Source organism: Nymphalis io, chromosome 5 (assembly GCF_905147045.1).
Source record: "Nymphalis io chromosome 5, ilAglIoxx1.1, whole genome shotgun sequence".
Taxonomy (NCBI): Eukaryota; Metazoa; Arthropoda; class Insecta; order Lepidoptera; family Nymphalidae; genus Nymphalis; species Nymphalis io.
Window position 1 is genome coordinate 2,249,151 of NC_065892.1, and position 26,869 is coordinate 2,276,019.

General features: G+C 31.8%; 1 protein-coding gene across 1 annotated transcript; it reads right to left on the reverse strand.

Moving 5' to 3' along the window:
• LOC126768585 (uncharacterized) lies at positions 1-26,869 on the reverse strand. Its single transcript, XM_050486778.1, has 11 exons — positions 26,813-26,869; positions 22,251-22,445; positions 20,222-20,423; positions 11,585-11,723; positions 4,725-4,841; positions 4,208-4,456; positions 3,566-3,670; positions 2,900-3,130; positions 1,739-1,898; positions 1,123-1,253; positions 1-633 (listed from the first exon to the last, which is right to left on the reverse strand). Exons 2-11 carry the CDS (start codon positions 22,288-22,290, stop codon positions 553-555), a joined length of 1,455 nt encoding a protein of 484 aa, XP_050342735.1. The 5' UTR covers positions 22,291-22,445; positions 26,813-26,869; the 3' UTR covers positions 1-552.

The following is a 26,869-nucleotide window of genomic DNA, read 5'->3' on the forward strand; positions in this document are numbered from 1 at the left end:
ATAATATCTAAGAAGTATTTTTAGTATAAGCTGATATTTTAAAAATATTTCATTGAATCTAAGACTTAAACGTACTTACAATATTTAAATGGGTTTACCCTTTACTTGGTGTTATGCGTTATGGTTATAAGTTATATTAATGTCACAAAAATATGTTTATGGTAATCTATATTTACGATTCGATATTGTGTGGTCAATACAATGTTTATTGCTACGATTTATTTGTTTAGAATTGAGCTTTCTGTTTCTAATCATCATTAAACCTATCTAATATAAATAGGGTTATCCATTCATGTAATTAATTTAATTTTACTCATAATTGTTAGTATCTTAATTGATTACAGTTACTAGACATTTAATTTACTATTAATTACAAACATTCATAAGAAACTGTTACACACGAAACGGATACATTAGGAGGACACGATAACCCGTGCTACTTGTACGAGACGATGGCTCCATCTGATATTAAAACGGCACGGAAGGTAGCAGGCAGGCGGATACGTGTGGCAACTGCCGCGAGGCGCGGGAGTCAACCGTGCCGCGGGCGCTTCATATGGCGGGCAGGAGCGGGCTCGGCGAGCGAGGCCGCCGCACACTGCCGCTCCACGACTCCATCATATCCTCGTCTCCCTGCACACGCGCACTCGACATACTCTCAGCATCACACTCCTCAACCTCCCAACTCTGAGATCGAGATTTTGAGATCATTTTAATGGGAGTAGGGCGGCTAGGGGGGCGCTACCACTTTGATCAACAGCCAATCGTTTAAATCACGCCACTTACATACAGGAATACAAACACATGCAATCTTGTTTGACCGAAATAACACATAATATAATAAAACATTGTCTTAATCAAGAAATGTCCACAGAGAATTGAAAAAAATAATAATTTAATTTAAAAATGATAACTTGAAGATTAGAATTCAAGTAAAAACAGATCATACAGCCCGAGCAGCGAGATTTTACAAACAAACATAGTTTATACTTGTAGATAGCTAATCTAAAATATTAAATGCTCATTACAAAAACTCGCTAAGGTCACTAGGGGGTGCGTGCGGGTCGTGCGAGTATAAACCACGTATTACGGTGTCAACACTTACATATAAGAGGTAATTACCATCATCGTGTGTGGCGTTGGCACCGGGTGCGGGGGCGGCGCGGGCGGCGCCATAGGTGGGGGTGGAGCTGGCGGCGGCTCGGGGGACGCCGCCGCCGGAGAGAAAGAAGACGGCGCGAGAGGAGACTGAGCTATAACAAAGCATCGTATTATCTGATGATCCATACATGAACACCCAAAACTAGCAAATTTATTTGTCTATAATATTAAAATAAAATGATAACGACAAACGAAATAAAATCCTAAAAGTTACGTAAAAAAATATTATTAATTCTTTTTGTACCCTATCTTTATTTGTTATAATTCTTGTTAAGGTAGAAAAAAGTAACAGCCTGTGAATGTCCCATTGCTGGACCAAGGCCTCCTCTCTCTTTGAACTTATTCCAACACGCTACTCCAATAGCGGGTTAGCTCATGATTTTTTTCTTCACCAACGAGCCCGACGTGAATTATAACACAAATTAAGCATATGAAAATGAAGTGGTGCTTGCTTGGGTTTAATCCTTTAATTTTAAGACTTGCGCGTTCTAACCACTGGACCATCGGCATAATTTTTGGACCTATTTTAAATTAAAACAATTGCACATATATACAATTTTACTTAATTAAAACTTACCGGCCGCTGTAAGAGCGAGTACAAACTGGCTCCAATGCACGCAGCATCCGCAGCATAGCTGAAGTGTTGCGCGGCGCAAAGCGCGGTGAAGCGCTAAGAACAGCAGAGGATTGACTGCTGCGTGCACGTACGATATGTGCAACGTGATTTGGAAATATAGCTGTGGAAAATAATTAACTGTAGTTAAGGGTTGTCAAATTAAAAACAAAATAATCAACGTTATTAATGAATATCTATAGTATAGTAATTGTTTTTTATTAAATATTCTTAGTTTTTTAAAATCATCTCGTAGTATTATCGAATGTTATTAACTAGCGCTTTAATCGCGGCTTCGTTCGCTAAGCGTTAAAATTTCATCAGCCCAAACTACTGGGGCTGGTCCCACACTTTTGGCTGTAATTATATATCAGTTAGTAATTCATTTATATATAGATATTTTGAATAGAACTTTTTCGCAGAACAAATTAAGTTTCGTATTAATAGCTCATGTTGCGTGAGTAGTCATTATTACTAATATATGTCAATGGTGTTTACACTTAGTATGTATCAGAACACAAATATTTAAAAAGTTCTCAATTTAAATATAACAATTGCAGAAGAAGTAACGTTACAATTGAGAGGTTTGCACACGTGGTAGCCAAGATAGTAACGACAATATTATACGTTTTTAAAATAGAAAGTGTGTTATGGGAGCATTATTTCAACGATTATTTTTATAATAATAATATAATAATATCCTGGGACATTTTTCACACGCGGTTATCTGATCCCAAATTAAGCTTGTACAAAGATTGTGATATGGAAACCAGACAACTGATATACTACATATACTACTTTTCTTTCGTAAATACATACTTATATAGACAATTATTTCCAGACTCAGGACAGACAGACATGTTCATGTACACAAATGTTTGTCCTGGGTGGGAATCGAACCCACAACCTTCGGCGTGAAAGGCAACTATCTACCAACCACGCCAACTAGCTCGTCGTTCTTTAGTATAAGTGTGTCTCTTCAAATATCGAATGTACCGGAATTTGAGGCTTCTGATACTATCAGTCAGTATGAAATTCAATTAGACTTAACTTAGTTGATAAGCAAACGAAAATGCTATTTTAATACAAAAAATATTCAATAAGGGAATGTTAGGACAAACTCACCTCGTATGCTACATGCGATGTCAATGCCGGATGGTGCAGCAAGGTTATTATAAATAGTGGTCCCCAAAAGAGGACGTATGCAGCCGTGATAACTAGGAACATTCGCACACGTCGGACCCCTTCGCGTTCTACTCTAGCGAGATACCCTCTAAGCCTTCGACCACCTCCAAGAGGTAAATTGGCACTCCCAGTAGGTCGGCACTGACCATCAGCCAAAGCCCCATCTACTGTCTGAAAGAGTTTTTATTTTAGTTTATGTGCTTTAAGTCATAACTTTTTGGAGTAAAAAAGATAAAAAATATTTTTAAAAAAATACTAGATAATTAGATTTGGATCTATATAATATCTAAAGTATTAAGGTAAGGCAAATTAAGGTAAATAATAAATTTTATTTATTTTCTCATTAAAAAGGTCAAAAATGTAAATAGTCAAAAAAATTTATTTAAATAAGATGCATAAGAAACGGTATTTTGTTGAAGTATTTATAAATACAAAAGGCCTTTTGTCGTGGAAAAGATTGCAAAGTTTTGTGAAGAAAAATAATCTTCTAATATTAAAGTTACGAACCAGAATAAATCTCCAAAAAATTATTCTATGTCAGCACTCCTTATAAATTTTCTAAATGAGAGAAGTACATCTACGCATGCAACGCATGCATATACATACCCTTGGTCCAACGCTGTTTGGAAGCGAATCCATGCGCCTGTTGTCTCCAGCCATGCTGACGAGCGTGGTTACTAGACCAGCTACTCGTACGGCTTCTACGTTAGCCTGCATGCGATAAGATTTAAATTTTATCCAAATTTTGACACTCATGCTCCAATTTTAAAACGGAACTTGAGACGTCGGTAAACCAATTTCGGAGCGCATGCCGCCGTCGTGGCCACGTGACGCCATTCCAAATAAGTTCATGCGCGAAAATTTAAATCTTATACATAAAGTTAGGTGAATATTGGCAATACACCAACTCAACTTATATACTTTTTATACATTGCTCGTTGCAATCGCTGACGTTGCGAGGAAAACGACTCCTGTAGCGAAAGACTTTTCGGAAAACTTGAAACAAACAACTGTCATAATGGTAATATAGCTCCGCGTGCTACCTTCGGCGTCGCTATTGCTAGTTTCATTGGCTATAAGCGATGAATGATATGTAATATTGTATCTAAACACGGAGAAGTGAAACGAACTAATTACACTTAATACGATGAATGTGATATGCAAATACTGAAAGCGTTTGATAAGTTAGTTAAACTTCTCCAACGGCTCCCTGCGTCATCATACTCATTAATATAAATGACTACAAACCTTAGTAAGGTCCCGGTGGAGTTTCCGTAAATGGAATAGTGTCAATCCGACGCAGACGGTGTTAACGCCGATCCACAGGGCATTTAGGACGTAATGTCTGAAAGGTCCTCGGACTAACGGGCAGGACGGCGACGGACCGTAAGACCCGTACGAGCCGGCGCTCGCTGCCAATGCTCCAGATAAGAACGTCGGTCCAAGATTTATAGTAATTGACGCAAACCATATCATAAATGTGCCGAAAAGGACACACTGAAAAAAATGAATAATTTCAAAAAACATACTTGTTAATATAAATCATAAAACATTAATATCAGGACAAAAATATGGTATGACACTATTTTTTTATAATGAGAAAATCAAACAGAAGAATATTTACATAAATAGCAACAGAGGTTTTAATTTACGGCTTATTATATAAGTATACTAGATTTTTCATTACGGCTATTTTTTTTTTTTTTGTTTATAAATGGTTTTCTCAGCAATGTCAAACCAACGACTATTATAGGAAGAAAGGTACCTGAGGGCTGTCCATTAGTAAGGGAGCCGATAAATCAGCTTGCTCTTCCTCGTTTTCAGGAAAAATCGGGCTGTCGTTGAGGACCGTCGTCAGCATATTTACTGTGGATACTGTTACCTAAGAGAATATGTTTTTATATAATAAAGTGCTATGAAATAAATGCGCTCGAAACTCAGCTAAATACCGAATTATTAGAGAAGACATATTATTCGAAGCTCTTGTTATGAAAATATTATATATATATAACTATATGTTTGTCTGTATACAAAAAAATTGCTGAAAAAACTTCAAACAAAGTAAAAGTAATAAGTCTTTATGACGTGACCCGTGATCGTTATTCATATTACAATTCAAAACATGTACTAATGAAATTTTAAAGAAATAACGAAAAACTTCAGCTAGCTCTAAGGAAGAAGCTTTTTTTTATAGAATAGGAAGGCGGACGAGTATATGGGCCACCTGATGGTAAGTGGTTACCAACGCCCATAGACATTGGCATTGTAAGAAATGTTAACCATTGCTTACATCACCAATGCGCCACCAACCTTGGGAACTAATATGTTATGTCCCTTGTGCCTGTAATTACACTGACTCACTCACCCTTCAAACCGGAACACAACAATACCAAGTACTGCTGTTTTGCGGTAGAATATCTGATGAGTACCCACTCATAGCTATATTGTCTTCGGATATAAATCTAAAGTTCATGCATATTTTACCCTTTGATTGACATTGAAAAATTATCAAGCTTACAGTCACTTTAAGACCATCTAACTTATATATATTACTGATAATCTACTACTAAGTACATAACTACTGGTACATTACGATAATTAATTGTCTTTTCTTTTTTTCTCAATTAATTTTTCTTTAAGATGATTACAATAACAATCGAATGATATATTAAATAACCTTTTCCTCAAAAAGAGGAGAGGAGGCCTTTAGCCCAGCAGTGGGACATTCACAGGCTGTTACGGTACGGATATATGAAATATAATACTTTGAAACAATTAAACCGATGATACCGAGATGGCCTAGCGGTACGAACGCGTGAATCTTAACCGGTGATCGTAGGTTCAAACCCGGGCAAGCACCACTAAATTTTGATGTGCTTGATTTGTGATTATAATTCATCTCGTGTTTGACGGTGAAGGAAAACATCGTGAGGAAACCTGCATGTGTCTAATTCTCTGAAATTCTGCCACATGTGTATTCCACCAATCCGCATTGGAGCACTACGCTGAGTGGAATAAACTCCAAACCTTCTCCTCCAAAAAAAGGGAGAGGAAGCCTTAGCCCAGCAGTGGGACATTCACAGGCTGTTGCTGTTTACAGAAACAATTAAAAATATATAATTTTCAATTGTCAAAAGTGCACTTTTATTAATATTATGTATTTAATGTATTCCTTATTATTATTGTATTCTTCAACAATTAAAATTTACATATAGGTAAATTCTTTAAGCTTTTTTTCTTTATTAAATGTGAGTATTTATGTACAACTTTAAGACAAACATACTAAGTAAATCACAAGAATAGTGTTATCTTATTTGCTCTTAAAACTTCGATATATCAACGTTGTGGAGAGACAAGAGGGTTTTTGTGCTAGTTTCGAACAAAGGCTGTTATCAGCCATGCGCTTCTTCTAAACTATCGACGCTGGCCGTGACTTCGAACACAAAATCTCTCTTGGATTCCATTGGCAACCTGCCACTGAGCAATCAGTGTTTTACGATGCAGGTAATTAAAACTTAATCTTCATTGGCTCAGTATTTAAACAGTTTTCAACTTTTTCTCTAATATAATTTTAATAATATATTATTGTATAAAACTAAAGGAAAATAGCTGAAATGTCATTATATATATATATATATATATATATATATATATATATATATATATATATATATATATATATATATATATAAATATATATCATCATTATTAAACAGCTCAACTGAAATCTGGTTATCAAACTTTAAGTTTCTGAAGGAAATAACTGGGACTAAGGATAAGCGGACAGTTCAACTAACTTAACAGCGTTAATATATGTAAACAAACTATTATTGCATGCAAAGGACACAATGCTTGGACAAGTTCTAAGCCCTATTGTGATATTTGGTTTTGTTTTTGTTTTCAAATATCGAAATATGCATTTGTTTGATATTCAATAAATACTATGAATCATAGCTGAATATATATATTAATCCAAATAAAGAATTAGACATCCGAATTAATATGAGAGTTTTGATATAAATATATGACACAGTATTTGTGTGTTTATAGAGCAGAGAGGCTTCAGTGGTGAGAACATGTGATTCTTAACCGAAGATTTCGGGTTCAAGCCCCAGCAAGCGCTTCTTAATTTTCACGTGCATGGTTTGTGTTTGTAAGTCATCTCATGCTCAAAATCTGCCTCATGCAAATCCACCGATTCTCATTGGAGAAGTATAGTGCAATTAGCATTAGACCATCTCTTCAAAGGGAAAGTAGGACATTCCCAACAGTGGGAACTTCTCAGGCTGTTACTTTATTTATTTATATAGCGATCTTGTAGCTATGAATTTATTATATTTAGAGAACTAATGAAGATAGCAACTCTATGTCAATAAGTATTAATAATAAAAGTACAAAATATCAAAAGCCAAAAATTTATGATGTTTAAATAAGGCGTAACTTTAAACATTAATTTAAATTTGACGACTCGGGTATTTGTAGTGTTAACTTATATGTAAGAAATAACTAATCTTTAATGCATATATCATTCTGTGTGTTTTGCCACCGTAGTACTGATATATTAAGGACGAAAATATTCGGGACGTTTGGTTTTCAACAAACAGTCAGTGAACCGCGGCGCTGCGGTTACGATCCCTTGACGCAACTTCTCATTGAAATAACTTCGAATCTAAGGTTAACAAGTTCTGCCTCAAGCCAACTCCCGCTCGAAGTTTATGTAATCAGCGTTATAACTTATATTTCTAAATGTCACTTCTGAAAACAGAAATGAACTTCAAGTTCGAAGTTTAAATTTGTTTTTTTATTATCGTACCAGTATTATATCATATATATTTGCTTTCATCGTAATATATATAAATATGTATAAGATTAATTTTCAAGTTTAATTTATATTTGTTATTATGTATCTGTATAATTAGTAGCATGTTAATGTCCCCCCGCTAAAACCTCCTCTCTCTTTGGGGTTGAGCTTATTCCACCACGCTGCTTTTAAACGTGTTGGCGGATACACGTGTAGCAGATTTTCATCTTAAAATAAACTTGTATTTGTAATGGATACGAATAGAGATGCAGATCTTTTTCAATGGATATCGACATCACAATTGTTTTTTTTTTTTAGTTTGAACCTAGTCACTTAAGATTCACTTGTATTAACCACTGGGCCATCTGGGTTGTATAATTATTTTTATAAAACAACTTTAAAAGCAATTTTTCATGTGTGCGAAAAAGACGCTAAACATACTTTTATTCAATTTCATAGAATAAACACAAAAATGTCAAAACATGAAATATGAACTATTTTCCGAATGTGTCAAAAGCTTTTTAAGTTTAATATATTCTGGGCGAATAAATCTCTTCGACTTGACCGCCGTCGAGCTACGTGGGTTTTCAATTTCCTTTTAGAAATTGAGTTTTTTAAATCTAGGAACAAGTTCGTGTGTCATTATCGAAATGGGGTCTTTAAAATAAGATACTGACATCAGCAAATAATTTACTACTCTTCAGCGCTACAACTCAAAAACGCGACGTACGAAATTAATATAATAATAATAATAATGACCTCCAGACCAATTTCGGTGACGGCGGCCAATCTCAAGAGAGATTAGCCAACTGCGCAGGATATATTATAGTGCACAAAGTGCGTGTGCAAACACATTTGCACTCTCTATTCCCTAACTCTTATAATCCAATGGGACGGCAATCCGACATGACCGGAAAGAGTTTAGGCGTAGGACTAATAGGCTGTATGTACTTTTCGAGGCACAGGAGTGTACACACTTCTAACTTCCGGGCTGCTACTGAGAATTTTCGACAGAAAAACTCAATAGCTTTTTATTGGCCCGATGGGATTTAAACCCAGGACCTCCGGTCTTGGTCACCATATTTGTTTTATATTTTATAACATTATAGTTTTTATCTTGTCTATAAATATGAATGTAGGTATATCTGTTCGAGATTAATAGACTTCGACAGCATTTGAGCGATCACCATAAAGGTTGGCTCACGTATGTATTTTTTAATGGAAAAAGTTTTTATATTATGTATGTTGTTATTATTCGCTAGATGATGTTATGCGTCGTTCAAGCGTTCACACTGGCATTTTGTATACATTTAAGCACGCGGAATCTTTTTGCGCAAGACGTAGCAACTTGCTTCAACAAATTAATCTTAATGTACCTTCTCGTTTACCTCTTTGAAACGCTTACAATCACTTTTATATTTCTACATCCAATTCAAATCTCGCACACTATCCTGCTTTGCCAAGGATATGCAGGCTATATAATACGCTTTCTAAACAGCACACTGACTTGGATATATATACCCCAAAATTAACTAAGTTGAAAAAATATCTTAAAAAATTGTTTCTTAATACATAATGTTTTGTTTTTTTGTTTAAAGGTTTTATTTTTAAGTTTTATTATTACTCGTTATTTTAATTTTAATTTTGTAGCTATTTTTATATATTTCTTAACTCACATTTGCACAATTTAGTCTTAGTTTAACCACTGTTTACCTTTTTTAGTTCGTATGTTTTATTGAGTACCACAATGTAACATTTCGTTTTATATATGTTTTTTTATTTCTGTTTAGTCATTATTTATATGCTTGCTGTGGTCTCCTTTAATTGAAGGAGCACATATAATTTAAAATATTATTCCTCGATGTTATGTACTCGTAAGTATCCTTAATAAATAAATAAATAACTACTTAGCAGTTTGATATAATTTATATAAAAAATATTTATTATTTTTTCTCAACAAACGGTATAATTATATTATATTAAGTAAGAAATATTGATAACACTTAATCAATAATACTTATAATATTAATAAAAAACGTTAAATGTCATAAAGAATATTATATCAGGAACTATTTTTGATACAGAATTCGGCTTATAGGATATTATATACCATTGGCATAAAAGTTAACTATTAAGTTTGGTTTTGACTCAACAGTATACGTTAACAACATATCGGTTCGATTCCAATCCGAAAAAATATATAATAAACAAATTTGGATTGGAATTGAATCGGGAACGTATCGTTAGTAGAATTAGCCCCCTGTTTCGCAGTGCGGACTGCAGACTTATATTTCGTTGACGTTAGTACGCGTTGTTGATGCGAATTCCGATGTACGATATCTTTGTACATTCCAATGCTTTGAATTTGGATACCATTCAATTAGTGAAATTGTTCGCGTCCAATATGATTAAGTTTCAAATTCATCGATGTTATTAAATCTTCTACCAAACACGCGGTTTACGTAATTATCTAGTTTGTATCATACGCGGTGTTTTAATGAATCTATTGTGAACAGAACAATGCCATAAATAACGGATATATTTTTTGTATGTTTTATAATAACAAAAGCTATGAATAGTATTTACACTCTTTTATTGATATTTATTTAATTCAGCATGATATTGTATAGTTGTAGGCGATAATGTCCATTTGCTGGACAAAGTCCTCCTTCTTTGTCAATAAGTTTGTGGGGCTTATTCCAACACGCTCATCTCGCGCGGATCGGATACACATTTAGCAAACTTTCACTAGATATATATATATATATATTGTATAAATATATTGTAAGTAATATATTACGAGATTATTAGTTACATAAGAAATAAATAATTTAACTCACGAAAAATTTTAACTTTCAGTTTCAAAGCGTTCATATCTTCTATGAAATAACGTCAAAAGTTCATTGAACGATAAAACTGACTCAGATTTTTGGCAAGAATAATATAACTTAGTTTACATTTACACAGATTGGTAAGCATTTCTAGTTGTAAGATTTTTCGTGTGGTATATGGTGTTGTGGTTGGCTGTGATCCAGAAAAATAATTGGATATTTGCATATGTGCAAAATATAGAAAATTTTCATGGGCTATAATTTTCCGCGAGGTAATTTTGCAAGAATATTACTCTGCTTACGAAGTACTTTAGACTAACAAGAAACAAAATTTTAGTGCGATTTACAAGAAAAGGTATTTTTTGCCTATACATTTGGCGAAGTGCAGTGTAAAGTAATTTTCACTGGTAAATCAAGTAAGAACTCTGTATACATTAAAATTAAATCTAAAATTAATAAATGAAGAACGAATCTACGCGAGCGTAATTGCTATTATAAAATTGTGTGTGCATTATTTTTATTGTGTTATACACACTATAGAAAGAATGCACACACAATTATCAAACATTGCACGTTTCCGCGCTATCGCAGACTTTCTCGTATATTCGCGCGCGGTCTCGAGCAAAATGTTAAAATCTTCGCAATGATGTTACCCGCTTCGACGAATGTGCACTGGCCCAAGTTAAATGTATTTTTTAACGCATCAAGAATACTTCATAAACATAAAACATTTTCTTACAATATTTTCATACGTAGTGAAAATATTTAGTCATTAAATAAAAGCATTTTTTAAATAGTACTCTATACAGACTTTGTGTATTTTTAAAAAACATATTGATATCATTAAATCTCGATAAGCATTACAATTAACGAGGTTATAAAGTTGCGGAAACTGTCAACATTAAGGATAATGAACAAATTATATTATTACTAAGCAAAAAATGTGTATGTGTTAATCTTTGGTGCAAAGAAAGGAAGACACAATTTACTCACTAGCAACAGAAATGCAGTCTCCACTAATGAGCACTTGTAGACTGGCTGGCAGCGAAACACGGCGATACCGAGGGGCAGGAGTATAGCTGCGCGTGCGCAGTCTACGATCGCTTGATGAAAAAGGAGACCGTGTGACCACCTGCGTAATATATAAATATATTATTGAAATAAACATAATGTATATTTTGATATACTAGAGAGATTTCCTGAGATTCGATTTGCCTGGTAATATATATATTTTTAAAATAGGTAAGTAGATAAGCAATTCGACCACCAATGTTAAGTGATCACCACTGCCCATTGACATTGGCACTGTAACAAATATTAATCATCCATATTTTAGTCAACGCGCCTCAAACCTTGAGAACTAAGATATTGTCTCTTGTGCTTGTAGTTACACTGGCTCACTCATCAAACCGGAACATAAGAATACAAAGTATTGCTGTTTAGCGGTAGAATATGTGATTACTGGATATCTAACCACACAGACTTACAAAGCCCGACAGTAAAAATGTATTTTTTATTTCCATTTTACATATTATACGATTAGTGGTGTTTGTCCAATTGATTTGACTTCTCGATATTTGGTTACGAAGTTTGTTATTTATATGTAAAGTTATCAAGAAATATCTGTTTGGTACGAACTTGTAAAATCAGGGGTCAAACCAATTTAAAATTACGAGCGTAAGGAGAACGTCTCTGACCCTCGTCAATGATTATATTATTATTCGTATGGATATTGGCATATTGGATGGGGCTATCGTGTTAACACGCGGCCACTCTCGAAAGGTTCTGGCCCCTTATATGAGTGTCACAATTGGACCGTCACGTTTCAAGAGGCATTTGAATATGACGAGGCATATATCATTTTTTTAATATGATTCAGAAAAATCTCGTCGTATTCATATATTTAATAACAATATATGTATACATTTAAACTAATAATTTAAGGTACCACAAGCTTACGCACGCTACGTATTATTTGTAATCAGAAAAAGGCATATATTTTCAAAAGTATAGAAGTTTTAATCAGTGAGCCACATTTATCTAATAAATAATATAATATCCTTACGTTTTGTTTTCCATCTCTCTCTTAATTAAGACTATCATTTTTATTGGCCTGTTTACTGTCAGTCAGATTCAACAATTTTTATTAAATATAGAAGCGTTACACTTACTTATTGATTGTCATAAATCTACCACCGATTCTATAAAATAAAGATAAGATAGACCAGATGCACGGACACTAGGTCTGCGGTAGATAAAAAAACATACACAGAGCACAAGCACAGTAATTAACTAGCTTAACATGAAATCTGAATAATGGTGATTGTTGTTTAAAAAAATAGCCGAGACTTAAAGTATAATAAAAGTCAAGATAAAGCCTTTAATGTCTGCGAAGTGACATCCTCTCTTGAGGAGAAGGACGACACTGAAAGGAGTGTACATTTATATTCAAATGAAATACCTTTTCCTAGCTTAAATCGGTTAAAAAATAATAAAGTTTGTCTTATATAATTGCTATTGTGATAGACTCTTTACTTTATAATATTATAATACAAGTATAACATTACAGCATATGAAAGTATAAAGCCGCATCAGCACAAAACGATTTCCCTCTAAGATTGTAAATCATATTCATTCCACATAGAAATATAAAATATTCACGCTTTCTGGTTATGCGAGGTCGTTCACAAGTAATCTTCGTCTTATCTCGTCAGCCCGGAGTTTTGCAATCTTGATATTTACGTCATTTTAAGTTTACCATACGAAAAGAAGTTGAGTGCTCTGACGTCGAACCCCTTTTTACACGTGTAACATCAAAACCAAAACACACTTTATTCAAAGCAATCACTGATTCAAAAGTATTATTTTTCAAGAAGAAACGTAGAGCTTCAGGTTCGCAATATAAATTGCAGTAGTTCGTATGCTCTCCCTGGCTCTTCTGTGAACATTTTGGAGTTCTACAAATTTACGTTGAACGTTATTGTTACGATTATGGTGGCTTTCGTTTGAAAAATATCCAAGCCGACAACACTCTGTCTAGGCTGACATACTGAGCTATATTTCGAACCAAGTTTATTATTAAGTTACCCCCTTCTCATTAATCATGTTATATTTATTAATCAGCCTGTCATACATCTATACAATTATATTCTAAATTTTTATTCGTTTGATATCAGTATCAAAAACTAAACTTGTATTGTCAAGATATAATTTTGCTTGTCTAGAGGCTTGGCAATGTCATATGTCAGAGAACAAAAACAATTTCAAGAGTAAAATATTTGAAAATCTCTCTCAGAAACATCAAATGTCACGCAAAAAACAGCGAAATTTAATATGATTCTGGCGACCAACCCTATAATTTAATTGAAACATGGTTGACTTTTGATTCTTGTATATTATAATTAGAGCTTGTTTTAATATTCGGCAAATAATCGGATAAGTTACATACGATAATAATAATAATATGAATATACATAGTATGTAAATTAAATGCTTTAATGTTAATAATTCTTTAGTAAAAGACAATAACAAAGACAATAACAAGGACCGGGAGCTTTGGCGCATCTTGATTGATTAATTGAAAAGACAATAATCGCATAATTAAAGTTTCGTAGTTTTGATTTTACAATTTGCAGGAAAACTTTAAGTAAGTCTAAAGGCTCGTGGGTGTAGTTATATACAGTTAAAAAATCGAAAGGATAAATCAGACATTTTTTAAATAATAACTACATCACCTGAAGTATTTTTTATCTGTAAAAATCTAAAAAACATCTATCCTGTAATTCAAAAATAAAGATAATATAAAATGTTAATTATTATCAATTACAATAAAAGCATAATTTGTAAAAAGAATACAATATGAGACGTAAGTACAATGACTATTACACTGGTATACTATTTTATAGTAATCATCATAACATATTCCAAGTTACCAACTCAGCGTGAAACCCCTTTTGTTCAAGGACATCTGTTTAAGCTAAGACCTCACGTAAGCAATATTGAATTATTGCGGACCCAAAATATATGCACATAAAGGAGAGCCCAAAATATTATTTGATTCACACGGGTTATATAAAACAAATGCCTCATATAACATGGTTTTCATACGAGTATATCAAATAAAATAATAGTATATAACTAGTACTCTCGAATTGTAATTTTGCAAGTAATGCTGGTAGCATTTGGTTCGGAATGTAGATTCTACAGAGAAGAACCGGCAAGAAACTCAGAAGAAGCTTTTTCCAACACTTTAAATAGTATATATTAAACTGTTTAATAGTATGTCATTACATATGTTTGTTTTCGAATAAAACTTTAATAACAAAATAAATACAAGCGTTAGTAAAGAAAATTTAGAGGTTAAAAATATATAGAGACAATAAAACGCTTGGCATGTAATAAGACACATAAGCCGAGAGTGTGATTTTTGTATGTGTTGGTTAAGGTATTGGATGACGAAGGAAAACACAATTGTTTTTATATATCAACTGCTTAGTTCCCAAACATTGGCGAAATAAGGTTACTATTTCTTACAGCGCCAATGTATATGGGCGGTCATGTTTAATTAATTTCAACATTTGACGCCCTCGCTATTTGTTTTTGTAAATAATATGTTAGCAGACAAACTATACGGAACTGTACTGTGAAATATTTATCCTGCACGATAACTATTATTAAGGCGGGGATGGTTTTTATTATTTAGCTATTTACAAAAGTAATATCGTAAAAATATGAAAAAAATTTTGAACACGTGACCTTTTTTATATAATTGAGTCGTTTCGGCTTAAAAAAAGTTACTTTCTTCAAGACCATATCTTTTGAATAATTACAACAATGTTATAATAGAAAGTTCAATCATATTAAGACTAATTTTTCCAATGAAAAATTTCAAATACCATTATTTTCTTCTTGATTGATTGCTTAACTGATCTAATTGCTTGAAAGATTTATCTAAGTAAGTACTATAGTAAAATATGAAAGTGAAAAATGTTTATTCAATATATAAATATTACATTTACTTATTGGCTGTTTAATTCTCTGTTGTTCGAATTCTAAGAAGTAATTAGCTTTGTACCATCCTTTAACACACAAAACGTTCATTAAAGACTTTTTTTAAGCTTACAATTGAATAATTTTGAACGTTTATATGCTCAGTATCTCTGTTCTAGTATGTACATATGTGTGTATGTATCTTCAGCACACATTAACAAAAATAAGCAAGAAACCCTGACACACTTTTTCATTATAATACCAAGATGTAAGATGTACACCAATCCGCTTTTAGGTCTGGTCTTTATCTTCTGTGATACCAACCTTAATAAGCGTTGGGTATGAGAAGTATTAAGGTTAATAAGGAATGTCATATTATTTAATATTAAATTAATGATTATTAAATAGTTTAGCTTTTAAATTCGATATTGTTATAACATAATAAATAAGCCGCATCTTACACGAGGAAATTAACTTTTTTTATTTTAGTTTGCTGGCGACTTTACTTAAGTAATTACTAAAAAAACATATAATATAAAATTAAAACATTTACAGACTAATGAAAAATCATTTAAAAGCAAACACAACTTGCCGGAAATAGTTGAGTGTCTTTTCTTTTTCTAACTTTTTAGTTGTTAAACAAAATGTTTTGTCATGTATTATGTTGCTTTGTATGCACATACTTGATTATAGCTACTTTGTATCGAATTAATTATTTATGTTTTGACTATTTTTTTGAAATTATTCAGTAGATAAAGGAAGACCCTTTGAAAAAACAATCGTTAACATAATGAGGATTTCGTCTGAAGTATAACGATACAAGCTACTTGTACCGTACAAATGGGAACTCAATTGTTTGACGTGAGTATTAATTTAAAAAACAAATAAATCAAATCACATAATAAATTAATTTGATTTACTTTAACAATAAAAAGCTTAACAATATTGAGTAATTGCTTTGTAAAGAATTGCAAATATTTGTATGTATACACAGAAATTGCTATCAATTTGAGAAGAAACGGACCGTAATGATGAATAATATGAATAAAATTGTTATGAAAATTACGAATAATAAAATTTTCCCGTTTTCCGACGTAGTTTTTATTCCAATTGTAGTTATAATGAATAAAAACATATACTAGAGTACTTTCAATGTTATATTACGAGTATAATATATATCGATACGAACGAATGAGATGTTAGTAATGTCTAACCGAAAAACCTACTAAACTGTACCCTATAATATATAAGTTTTACAATTAGATGCAATGCGTTTCGGAGAAGATTTTAAAATGTAAATACACGTAGCTGCGCTTTGCAGTTTCATTTCCTTTTAATTTAGACTATTGATGCAACATGCGTAAATTTCATATTCTTGTTATATACTGCTTTTGTGATATTATAAAAGATGCAAATAATTAGATACTTAAATGAATGAAAAGCTGATAATCGATCATGTTTAAATAGCCAGACAAATTCCAACATAAAAATCAACTATCGTGGAAGAAAAAGAAGAGGCTAAATTAATTAAAAAATATTAAAATGATAGTCAGTAAAAAATAAACAAGTTTTTTGGTATTTGATATTGAATATTGATAAAAAGAATAAAAATAAAATATGGACACCTTGAAGACTTATAAAGTGACAAAGTATAAAGCACATAATGAAATGACAACAATTAATTGTTTATAAAAAGTTAAAGTAAAAATAAAATATTTTCCTGTTCATTTTCATTTTGGCATCATTATAATGGATCACAATTTAAGACTGACTTTGATTAAGCAGATATAATTACTCGATGTTCTATCTAAAGTAATTTGAAATTCTCGTGAAAGTTTGACTTGGAATGTTTCGAACAGTTTCATTCAATAATTTATTGAAAATATATTTATTATGTATCAATATATACGGCGAAATTTGTCAAAACATTTACGGCTTTATTATAAACCTTGTTTATAAGTATGACCGTACCTCTAATATCAAATCAATTATGAGACGAAATGAAAAATTTGCGTTTAACTAAGCAGACGTTAAGCAATATGCAAAGGCGGTTTATTAATTATTTCGCGATGTCTCTCAAATCATTTGCACTAACATCGATGAACTACAAATGTGTTCATTGAATTTATAACCTAGCAAAATTAAATCGGAAAAATAAAATTCCATTACACCTTCTGGGAAGTACGATAGAAGCATAGATGGATATATAATTAATTTTGGCAAAACATAATTAAACTGTTTCTCGATATCCTGTACAATCTCCTGCAAGAACATTGATTAATTGTAAATACGTTCATTGAGCTCGCAAAAAGAACAATTAATCGTGAAAGTAAAATTCTGGTGGATCAAGCTCTTGGAAATACGATAGATGAGCCTCGAGTCTCTTGAAGTTTTTCCAATGTATGCTGTGAACTTTTATTGGGGCGTTTTCTTATAAAAGTAATTTACTTTTTTTTATTTATTTACAAAGAGTACTTCAACAGACATTGTCTGCTATTCCTAACTATTATTTGGTGTCGTGTTACCACAACACTTGGTACAACGAATGTTGGAACTCTAATCCATTAAAATGTTTAACAAAATCAAATTATTTATGGTGATAAGTTCGAATATTTTTTATTACTTATTATTACATTAACTTAAACACCACACGAACACTTACAGTTTTTTTACTATAAATAAAATTAATCGGGGAAATCAAAAATATTCGGACCAATGGAGCTAGTTTCGTATATTCTTTGATCCGATTGAGTTCTGATAGGATTATCAGATAATCTTGGTTCGTTGCAGCGTGTGGAGAACAAAGCGTTTTCACGTTCGTTAGAATGCGATACATATGCTCCGTCACATACTCTAAAAGTTTTAACTATTCTGAACTAGTAACTATATATCAATAAAATAATCAGGTCTAAAAAAAGTTTGTTTTGTAAAAAGGCTCAAGAATAAAAACAGTTTCAAAAAGAAGCAACATTTTATTCTGTAAGAACTCATCATCATTACTCATCCGTGAAATGTTGCAACCGACTTATGGTGATATACTATTTTGTGCGTTTATACTATGTTGTTTGTGTTCTTAAATTGTTAAAATTATTATGATCACTTTCTGACATTTCACGATCGATATTTGCGGTGAGTTTCCAGTTTTTTCTTACAAAACAGCTCTACAGTCTCCTATGATAAAAGTTACAGCCTAATTTAGCAGTCAAAATCTACATTTATATATATTTTCTTAATGGTTTACCACAGACGTATTATAGTTAGATAGATAGTTCCTATATTGATGATGATGAGTTATTTGTGTTAAAATAACTAAACTACCCAACATGAAAGTCACTCATGACACGCAATATTATATTTCTTTAGATTTCAAAACGTTGCGATAAATGCAAAGCAAAGTGATAAAATAAAATTGCACATAAAATTCCAACGAACTTTTAAAGAATTTTCTTGATGTAAAATTCCTGAGAGTTGAAAATAACCGAATACCAGAAATAATAGCAATACGTCGAAACTGCAGCTAACTTTTGCCCAAAAAATTCGTAGACGCTCCATGTAAATGACGATTTTGCAGATTTAAAAATATTTTTACCACATATTATGAAATGCTTGTATGTATGGTTCAATTTTTTTTTACCTTTATTAATCTAAATGAGTGCTCTCAAATTTGCACGGTGCTAATACTATGCTATATTCAATATAAAGAGTTTTTTTTATAACAGTACAGATATTCCTATGCTTAAATTGCTGTATAAAAAAAATTACAAAATAAACGAGCTTAAACTGATCTTATGTCAAACATTATTGTTATCAAATTAATAAATATTAATTTTATTCGTCTATTGTAAATTAAATACAATTTGGACCATCACTTTCAAATATATTATACGAAGTTTGTAAAATAATAATAATAATAATTATATACACACACACAGTAGGTACATACAGACGGAAAGATCGCTTGGTTCTTAATACATGTTATTACTCTTTATTAAAACTCATAATTTAAACAAATATCATAGAGTAGAATCTCATTTTTTACAAAACTAAAACGGCTAATACTGGAGTTAAAGCTTTGTGCAAGCTCGTCTGAGTAGGTACCACCCACTCATCAGATATTATACCGCAAAACAGCAGTACTTGGTTGCGTTCCGGTTTGAAGGGCGAGTGAGCCAGTGCATTTACAGGCATAAGGGACATAACATCTTTGTTCCCAAGGTTGGTTGCGTTGGTGACCACTTACCATCAGGTGGCCCCTATGTCGTCGGCCCATCGTCCGCCTTCCTATTCTTTAAAAAAAACTGGCTAGTATAATGTATCAACAAAACAAATTACTACAAAAGCCACTAGTAGATTTAAATGACTTTAAATTGTTTTGAAATACAAAGTGATTCAGAGAAAGAGCTGTAGAAACACGACAAGAACAAATAACAAAATAAATCTACTTTGTTAATACATTTACTGATAAAATGTATAGAGTATTCTCTAAGAAAAACATTTTGTCTTTATTCAACATAAAGCGTATTAACATTACGATGATACAACAACAATTTATGGATATGTTTACACCGATCCAGTGCTTTGATTACAGAAACTGTAGCCAGTAAAAACATTTCTATAAAAGCGGTAGCATTCTTTATTTACCTTCGCAATTGCTTTTTGCTGAGTATAACGGTCATGAGCGCTATATTCGCTAAAATGCCAAGTCCGGACAACGCTAGCAGAGCAGCTGCACTCGCGGCCCCACCTGGCGGGCAGTGCCTGGTGTTGTTCACGATCGAAGAATTTGTAGCGCCAGCTGAACCGAAGCGCAAATTTGCGCCGATCATGGCAACCGCTGACCCCGCTGTAAAAAAAACATCTAAATCAAACGTTTGATAAATATTAATGCATAATTTTGATTCATAATGAACTCGGATCGCCCTCATAACAACAACTACGGTTCACGGTTTAAAAATTTATTTCTCAAAAAAATAATATAATTCACTTTAAATATTTGAGAGAACGAGATTAACATACTTAAATTTTATATATATATATATATAACACACGGGCGGTACACAAAAATAAAAAATAACAAATTAAACTTTTCACTTATAATAATGTGGGTATGAAAACACCAACATGCAATATTACGTATCGTTTGTTATAGCAATTAGACAGTAATTGATACTATCGTCTTTAGCTAATTTACAGATAAAACTACAATTAAACTATGTATTAACATACCGTATATTGTAGTAAAATTGATTCTAAAATTAAAAGTAACATGTAATTCCAACAAGTAATTCGAAGTAATGGAAAACATTTCCCTAACGAGCCCTTAAATCAATTAGTGAACTTAAGTTTCAGTGTAATTAGACGGCAATATCATCGCAGCGGTATCAAAGCATTAATAAGCGCTCCGCTCGTGTCTTGGAGAAAATTTAAGTAGTATTTTCCGATGGATATTAAGATCATATTTTTAAAGGTGAAAGAACTTCTTCTTAAATTGAACTAAGATTATTTATAGTATGTTACCGGTTCTGAAATATTGTTTGTTGAATCAATGTTTCCATTAAAATTTTTTCATTTTATTTTGCAACTTTTCCTATTTTTGCAACTTTTGCAAATTTTTGTAATGTATTGAAAGTTTCAATAATTATTGTCTTCAATCCGTGTGTGTGTGTGTGTGTGTGTGTGTGTGTGTGTATGACAGAGGTTCCAATTTTCATTTGGAGAAGAAATCTAAGAGAAGAAAGTAACAGTCGTAATTTACTATCCAGATAAGCAATGACTAATTATTTGTAGCAAGATGTATACGTGATTGAATTGGATCACGTGACCACAGTCAAAAGACATTTACAATAAGAAATATAATCTGTATTCTTTCACCCATAAACTTAAGACATAAGATAGATATTCGTCACCATTTTAACACATTTTAATTAATTCTTATACCTGAAACTGCAATAAAAAGTATTGATTACTGTATAAGTTATTGATGGGTGGGTAGTACCCAACTGATCGGGCTTTCAATCTTCTCACCATAAAAAAATGTTGTATCTGATAAAAATAAATAAAATTCTATTATAAGAAAAGCCTACGGCTTATACATATTTAGATTTGTGAGCAAATAATGAAATTGATTGATTTTATTCTCTGCTATGAATAAAAAATTATTTTGTGCAAATGATAAGGAAAATAACAGAAATAATACAACAAGTAAATAGGCAGCAAGTTACATTACGTTTCAAATCGTACTTGTCAAGTTTCATGTTCGTTATATATAAAAACCCTATATATAGGTATATAGGATTGTTCTTTAGATATAATCCTAAAACTTTCGTTGCAGCCTGCATTGTAGCAGCGCGGTAGATAAATCTTCAAGTCTTCTCTTTTATTAAATAGGCATATACTGACCCTTTTTACTTTTTTTTCTTTATATTTAATTATATAAATCATTGTTTTTCTTAGCGGACCAGATAATAATGTATGTTTGTATTATAAAGCTTGAAATAATGGTTGAACACGCTAATTTGTGGAAATACCAATCTTAATTGATATAGATGGTGGTGACCATTAATCAAGTAGCCCATTTTCGAGATGTTCCTATATACAAAAATAGATTTGGGATAATTATAGAAAAATCATCATAACATAAATATAACAAAGTAGTTTTATATTCACATACCTGCCGACATCTTCGTGCCTCTCGCGTCCTTTAGAGACATGTAACCGATTTCATTATCTCCTGGAAGCAGTTAATCATCAACGAGTTCTTCCCACCGCCAGCCCATTGCATTTTAACACGAATCACATTGTTTTTCATTAACATCACACGTAATGAACTATTTATATAACTTCACTTTCTTATTTTTTTCAGTCACTAATTACAAAATACAAGTCAAGTACATTATTATTTTATAGAACGAATGAATGGAAATTCTATTTGCTTTAATAAACACAAAAAAGATAAAACATTAGGTAAAATTATCAAGTCATCGTTATACATGTTACATCATTTATGAGATATATTTATTATATTAACAATTGACCGTTAGCAAAATAATATAAATAATAATTGAATTCTAAAAATATAATTAAAAAAATTACGTTCGTTTTATAAAGCTATTTTTATAATATACGCAATATAATTATTTTTTTAATGATTTTTAATTTATAAATCATACTGGTTACCGCTGGCGGCTTTGCGCGCGTGGAGGCAGATGTTAAGGTATGAGCTGGTCTATATTCAAAATTTTATGCAAATCCGTCCAGCCATTTTTGCGCGATTGACATTCGGCTTAAAGATCTATCATTTTTAACACCAAAATATGAATACGTATTTGTAACTGGTGACATAAACATTGATTTAAATTCGCATGGTATTTCTCAAAATGACTTTTTAACGTTAATAGCGGAATATAAATTGAATCAAATAGTTAACAAATCGAATCGATTCACGAATACATCTAGCTCTCTTAAATATAAGTGAAATTAATGTTCAATATAACGATGATTTGAGTGATCATGCTTTTATTGCGGCAATTATACTTCTGGAAATAAATAAACCAATTCCAAGAGTTATTCAGTACAGAACATTTAATAATTTTGATCTTGATACATACCAGTTCGCTTCATCTATTATAAATCTATATATATATATATATATATATATATATATATATATATATATATATATAAAAATTATTAAAACTACTATTATTAAATCTTTTCCGAAAAAGAATAATGTAGACTCAGTGAAAGATTTACGACCAATTGGAATATTGCCTGTTTTATCAAAGGTTTTGGAAAAGGCTGTAAATCAACAAATTGCTTCCTATTTTGAAAAACATTGCATTATTCGGAAATGTCAATTCGGTTTTAGAAAGTCACACAGTTCCACTACAGCGTTATTACATATTGTTGATGAAATTCTTTCTGCATCTAATAATAATATGACTTCAATTTTGATACTATTAGACTACAGTACAATCGGATGAATCCTTAAATTTGACTGTCTCAATATAGATTTACTTCTTGCCAAATTCAAATTTTATGGTTGTTCTTTTCTCATATGTAAGTGGTTTTCTAGTTACTTCAAAGATAGATTACAAATAGTAGAAGTTTCTTTCATGAATGGAAGGCCTACAAGGTCTAGCGCTATAAAAGTTAATAGAGGTGTTATCCAAGGTTCTATACTTGGGCCTATTTTGTACTTAATTTATACGGCAGATCTTCACGAATGTGTCAAAACTAGTTTAGTTCACATGTACGCAGATGATACACAGTTATTATGGAACATCAATCCATATATAAATAATGATAAAACTATCAAAAATGTTAATGATGATCTTTCTCAAATTTTTAGTTGGTCAAAGAATCATGACCTATCATTAAATCCACAAAAATGTACTTACATAATTTTTGGTACTAGGCAACAAATGGTATCGCTTGGTCAAATGTATAAGATTTTTATAGATGGTCATTCCTTAGTTGAGTCTAAGCTAGCGAAGAATCTTGGGGTGAAGTTGGATGGGTCATTACGTTTTGAAGAACACATATCATCTGTTACTACGAAGTGTTACGCTTTACTCAAAATGATTTATAAGTTTAGACCATTTTTGAGTGAATCAGCGCGATCAAAACTTGTGGAATCATTGGTTCTATCTCAGTTGGGCTACTGTGATGTCCTTTATGGCTCCTGCCTTTATAAAAAGACTGAAAGGAAAATACAGAGGATACAAAATTCTTGTTTAAGATTTTGTTACAATATACCTCGATATTCGCATATTACACCTTATTTAAATTCCAAGAATATATTAAATATGAAAAATCACCGTACACTTAAATTAAATAATATCACTTTCACCTTAAAATATCGTAAAATTCCCAATTATTTGGCGGATAAACTTAAATGGTCTGAAACAAATGAATCCAATTGTAGATTGAGCCGAGTTCCGCGACTTTAGAGGTAGCTTTCGTTTCGCTGCTTTTAAGTGTTGGAACGATATCCCACCTCCGATTAAGAACAGTACATCTCAAAATAAGTTTAAGGCACAATGCAAGCAATGGCTTCTATCTATGCAAAAGGCGCAATGTGTCTGGACAAATGTGTGTCTAAACTTCAATACTTAATTGTTATTTTGATTGTAATTTATTAAAACATATATCTCTATTTGCTTAAACATTTTAAATATTATTATTATTATTTTATTTTCATTTTTTTTATTCAATATGAAATATTTTCCTTTTATCTAGAATTTAACAAAAAAAAACCTCACTGTTTAAGTAATGCTTGCGTGTTATAAAATTGTATTAACTTTTATTATTTAAGTAATTTTATCTTCTTTTACCTTTTACTGCACTGAATGTAGCGTTTGTGTTGGCAACATATGTACAAGGCGTAGACTGAAAAGCAGCCTAGCTGAGACTACGACCTTTTCACCAAATTATCCAATATCATACTGTTAACTCTTTTTTTATGGTTTTGTACCTTAATTTTTTTGTCTTTGTTTCTTTTTGGTGAATAAAGTTATTTATTATTATTATTATTATAAAGAACTTTATTTCTCATTAAGACTGTCACTTACATGAAAACAATATATATAATTAGCTACGATTATTTACACGGTGCGAGTAGATAGAAAAAAGAGGTAAAGAACACGTAGTTTAAGTATCGGTTATTAACTAAGAAGCAAATACAAGCATTCACATTTATAATATTAGTATTAAAACAGAGTATATAACATTAAAATTAGACTCCGATGACTTTGACTACAAATACAAATAAGAAAAATAAATAAAGTACAATGTGAATTTATTTATAAGCCATTTCAATTGTTGCGTAAGTTTCGATTCGGCATTACATAATGTCACCCACATTCTGTGACCTTTCAAATAAAGAAAAATAAAACAATACATGAACGTAATTAAAATTTATTATTAAGTATCAAAGCAATTCGTTTTCCGCTATCAAATCAAATATTTTTAAGTGAACGTCGTCTGATACCACTTTAGTATGATGTTGAACTAAGCAAAGAAAACATAGTCAATATACTGTTTCAATATAATCGAAAAACATTTATTTAAGGTTTTATTTAACTTTATGTCTGTTACACATAATTTTTAAATGCTGATGACAATACAGATTACGTACCTACATACTTTATATTGTTTTTTTTTAATAATCTATAGGCCAGCGTTTGGCCATTGACTTGCCTGACGTAAAGCATCACTGTATTCATTTTATTACATTAAATAAGTAATATTTAGTCTTTGTCGCGCAAATGATCCTGTAATGGTAAATGATCATATTCGCTGTGTCATCTTCCATACCATATGTGTGGAACAAAGATAATCCTATAACCGTAGAATGTAAAGCATTTATTATTTAAAAGATAACATACAAAGAGGTTTTATTTATGTATTAATTCCTTACTAAAGTATATATACTCTGTGGTACAGTGTACACACAATAGATTGATATTTGTTCAGGTATTACAGATGCGCTGTTTACGGACACGCTTCCGAAATCCAACAAAGCAAATATTTTTAAATCGACTTTTCAACGAGCAAATGAAATTAAAACACCGTGGAATGAATTACATAAATATTTTACAAAACATTTCATGTGGTCGTGGTATATGTGTGCCAGCGTGTATCAGGTTTACTGAAACGTAAAAAAATGGGCTATCTAAAGTAAGTTACAACCCATAGACATTGTGTTCTGTAAGAAATATTAATCGTTCCTTACATCGCTAATGCCAACAACCTTAGGAATGAAACTTTTATGTCCCATATGACTTTATTCACACTAGCTCACTCAAGTGAGTTCAAACAGAAACAATATGCTAGGTATAACTGGTGGTAGGGCTTTGTGCAAGTTCGTCTGGGTAGGTCTACTCATTGGATATTCTACCGCAAAACAGCAGTACTTGGTATTGTTATGTTCCGGTTTGAAGGGTGAGTGAGCCAATGTAATTACTCATAACATGCTCATAACATCTTAGTTCCCAAGGTTGGTGGCGCAATGGCGATGTAAGCGATGGTTAACATTTCTTACAATGCCAATTTCTATGGGCGTTGGTGACCATTTACCATCAGGTGGCCCGTATGCTCGTCCGCCTGCCGATACTATACAAAAAAAAAGTATTGCTGTTTAGGGGACTTGTAAATCTTTATTAAGTTCAGTATTTTGCTATTTACAATATAATTCGTGATTTAATTTATAATAAAAAATTGTCTCATTACCAATGGTTTTGTTAATTGATAGGCATTCAATGTCACACGTTACGACGCCAACTCTTT

Coding starts and splice junctions, on each gene's coding strand:
- LOC126768585 (XM_050486778.1), bottom strand. CDS start 22,290: ATGTCTCTAAAGGACGCGAGAGGCACGAAGATGTCGGCAG. Junction 20,424..22,250: donor AGGCACGAAGATGTCGGCAG/GTATGTGAATAT, acceptor TTTTTTTTACAG/CGGGGTCAGCGGTTGCCATG. Junction 1,899..2,899: donor CATCGCATGTAGCATACGAG/GTGAGTTTGTCC, acceptor TATTTTCCACAG/CTATATTTCCAAATCACGTT.